This window comes from Chrysoperla carnea, chromosome 2, assembly GCF_905475395.1.
Source record: "Chrysoperla carnea chromosome 2, inChrCarn1.1, whole genome shotgun sequence".
NCBI lineage: Eukaryota > Metazoa > Arthropoda > Insecta > Neuroptera > Chrysopidae > Chrysoperla > Chrysoperla carnea.
The window spans coordinates 7247377-7250394 of record NC_058338.1 but is presented as its reverse complement, the minus strand read 5'-3'; the positions used below and the strand labels follow the sequence as shown (position 1 = coordinate 7250394).

At 32.6% G+C, this 3018-nt stretch overlaps 1 protein-coding gene across 1 annotated transcript; it reads right to left on the bottom strand.

Moving 5' to 3' along the window:
• LOC123291393 lies at positions 1-1617 on the bottom strand. The gene is made up of 4 exons (XM_044871667.1): positions 1558-1617; positions 1330-1482; positions 734-907; positions 1-168 (listed from the first exon to the last, which is right to left on the bottom strand). Exons 2-4 carry the CDS (start codon positions 1474-1476, stop codon positions 1-3), a joined length of 489 nt encoding a protein of 162 aa, XP_044727602.1. The 5' UTR covers positions 1477-1482; positions 1558-1617.
• Between the last annotated feature and the right edge of the window lie 1401 nt (positions 1618-3018).

The following is a 3018-nucleotide window of genomic DNA, read 5'->3' as shown; positions in this document are numbered from 1 at the left end:
TTATGGAATTTCAATACAATTCATATACAAATATAAATGACAAATTTCTACACCATCTCCCGTAAAGAAATCAACATTAACCCTCCAACGACCAGGTAGGAACAATTGTAAACTTACACTTTCATCCAAATAACATTCTTTTATGAAATAAGTTTGTTTTAAAAGTGTCTGGAACAGAAAAAGACATACATTGGGAACAATTTATCAAGGAAGTTTTTTTTTTAAGTTAAGGAGGTACAAACACTATACTGTATTTGTATAGTGTTTTGTTTCAGTAAAATTACAAAGTGTTCAAGATTTTTCAAGCGAAGCCCAAGTCTGGATTTAAATATTGGGCCACATGGGCCATTGGCAGCAAATTGATTGAAAGCTCAACAAATTTTTGCGTACATGTGAATTTGATCTTAAGGCGCAATTCCACTGAGGCAATCCACAGTCTTTCAATAGAAGTGACACAAAATGACAAAAAATATGTCTCCTTGCCGCATGCTGCTACAAGTTGACTGTTGTTGTCTGCCGAATGAGTCATCCCTCGGCATGAATCTACGTGTCGAACGGTGTCGGCGTCTATGTACCAAAATGGTGTTGTCTGAATGGAATCGCTTTAGCCGCAGGCCACACTCATGTACGATAAAGCGCATTTAATTGAATTTTGTTGATGTCACGTTTCCAAGCTGTGTATGATTTCTTTTCTTGGTGCAAGTAAAGAAGTTTATCTTCAAAAATACTTTACCGTGCCATCATTTGGACATTCTTCGGGGAAATTTCCTCGGACACCATCTGTCATACATGGTTTAAAAATATTTAAATCACCATCGGTATACATATCACAAAATGGGAAATCAAAATCGATCACTTCATTCCGCACCCATTTTCCATCGGTCCATCCATCGTATTTAATATACATCTAAACAAAATTTATTGTTTATATTTGTTTGCTTAATTTTGTATACAAATTTAAACATCAAAGTCTTTCGATTATTAGTGAAGTTTTTTATGATACAATGTAAACAACTTGTCGAGTTAATCATAATAAAAGAAATTGAAAAATGTATATTGAGTTGAAAAGATTACAAGTTGTGCTTAGAGCAAGTATGATGCGATTGGTTAAGGCACTTGACATGAATCTTAAAGACCCGGGTTCGACTCTTGGTATGTCTGTTTTTTTCGATTGTTTTTAAGGATGTATGATCGTGAATGATCAAGTAATATCAGGTAAAAATATATATTTTCAATTTTTTTGGTGAATTATGTTATAACTTGTCGATATAAGACGAAAAGCAGGACTAAGATTTTTTAAGAAGTTTTGATTTAATAAATCCAACTTACATGCGTATCGACCAAATCTTTTTTCGGACTCATATTATAATTTAACGTCACCATTGTTTTATTAATTCGTTCCACATAAAATTTAACATCTTCCACAATATCCTTATTATATGATCGAACTTCGGCACCTTCCTGAATTATATTCATATGGGCCTGGAAAAAAATCAAATTTACTTAAAAATTCGATGTGCATCGAAAAATTTAATAATTTTATGGTAAATTACAAACCGCCTGTGAAACTACAAAATATAAACCAATAATTAAAAATAATTGATTTAAAATTTGATTAAAAAATTTTGCCATTTTTAGTTTTTTCATGAATTTTCGATCTAGTTGTTTCATGAACCAATGATCAAAAATGACTGCCTAAATGGTAATCATTGATAGATAAATCATACTTTTGTAGTTAATGATTTAATGAAATAATTATATTAGCTAATATAATCAGAAATGGGAAATCTAATTATCTAATTTTTATCGAAATTATCCTAAATTTTACCTATTAAAAATTGAAGTACAATAGGTATCCTAAATGTCGAGTTTTTTTTTACTAATTTTATAAATGTTCAAGGAAATTAAGGTAATTCTAGCGGAAGAGTCTGGCAACAAAAATAAATGTCAGTGAATAAAATCTAGAAGTGGTTGATTGATGTAGCTAGAGATTTTGGCGGAAACCCAAATATTCTCAGTATTTATGGAAAAATAATATTTTTCCGAACTAAGCCAGAATAGGCCCCATAGCAAAAAACGTTTGCCCGTTACCACAACTAAAAGAGAAATTTGTCTGCATCACATTAACCTTTTTATTTAGTCTCTTTTTTTGTCCTCACCAAAACCCTCTTGTGATGAGTCCGCGGGGCCCTAACTTGCGTGGAATCCGCCACTGATATTAATCGAGATATTGACTGCTAAAGTTAATACGGAACACGTTTTTTAATTCTAAAAATCGACTTTTATCGGTTATAGTTTTAAATAATATAAAATATTTGCTTTTCAATAACTTGTATTTTTCATAGTTTCGATAAATCGCTACTTGCCTACGATATAATGGCGCTATAACTTCGTTTCTGTCGGTTAAAAACAAAATTATCGATTTTTCAAGGGTAGACAATAAACTGGTTAAGGGAGATTGTTCCTTTCTAGGTTATAAACTATTAGAAAATTCGGATGCAGGAATAATAAAACAGAGAATGAAAAATACGCTCGTTTGTCGAAAATTGAATGTCGAAATTTTTGAAATTTCATCACTTCTTATCTTCTGTATATATAAAAATAAATTGCTGTGCGTTAGTCTCGCTAAAACTCAAAAACGGCTGGACCGATTTTCAAAATTTTTTTTTGTTTTGTTCGCTATAGTTCAGGGATGGTTTAGAAAAAAAAACTAAACAAAGCTGATATTAGAGTCATCGTAGAGTTACTCACAGAGCATGATAACCTGAACAAGTTCCAACAGATTGGAAAAGACTATCTCCCGCGTGTGACAGATGCGGAGAAAATTCAGAAGAAACATCGATTCACTTTCTCTGTTACTGCCCGGCGCTCATACAGCAGCGAAGGAAATGGTTTGGTTCGGCCATAGTGGAACCAGAAGAAATTAAGAAACTCAGCGTTAGGCAAATCCTGGGTTTCAGTACATCAGTTGGTTTATAATAGCCACTGAAAAGCGTAGCGGGGATAGAGTGCAAAGGT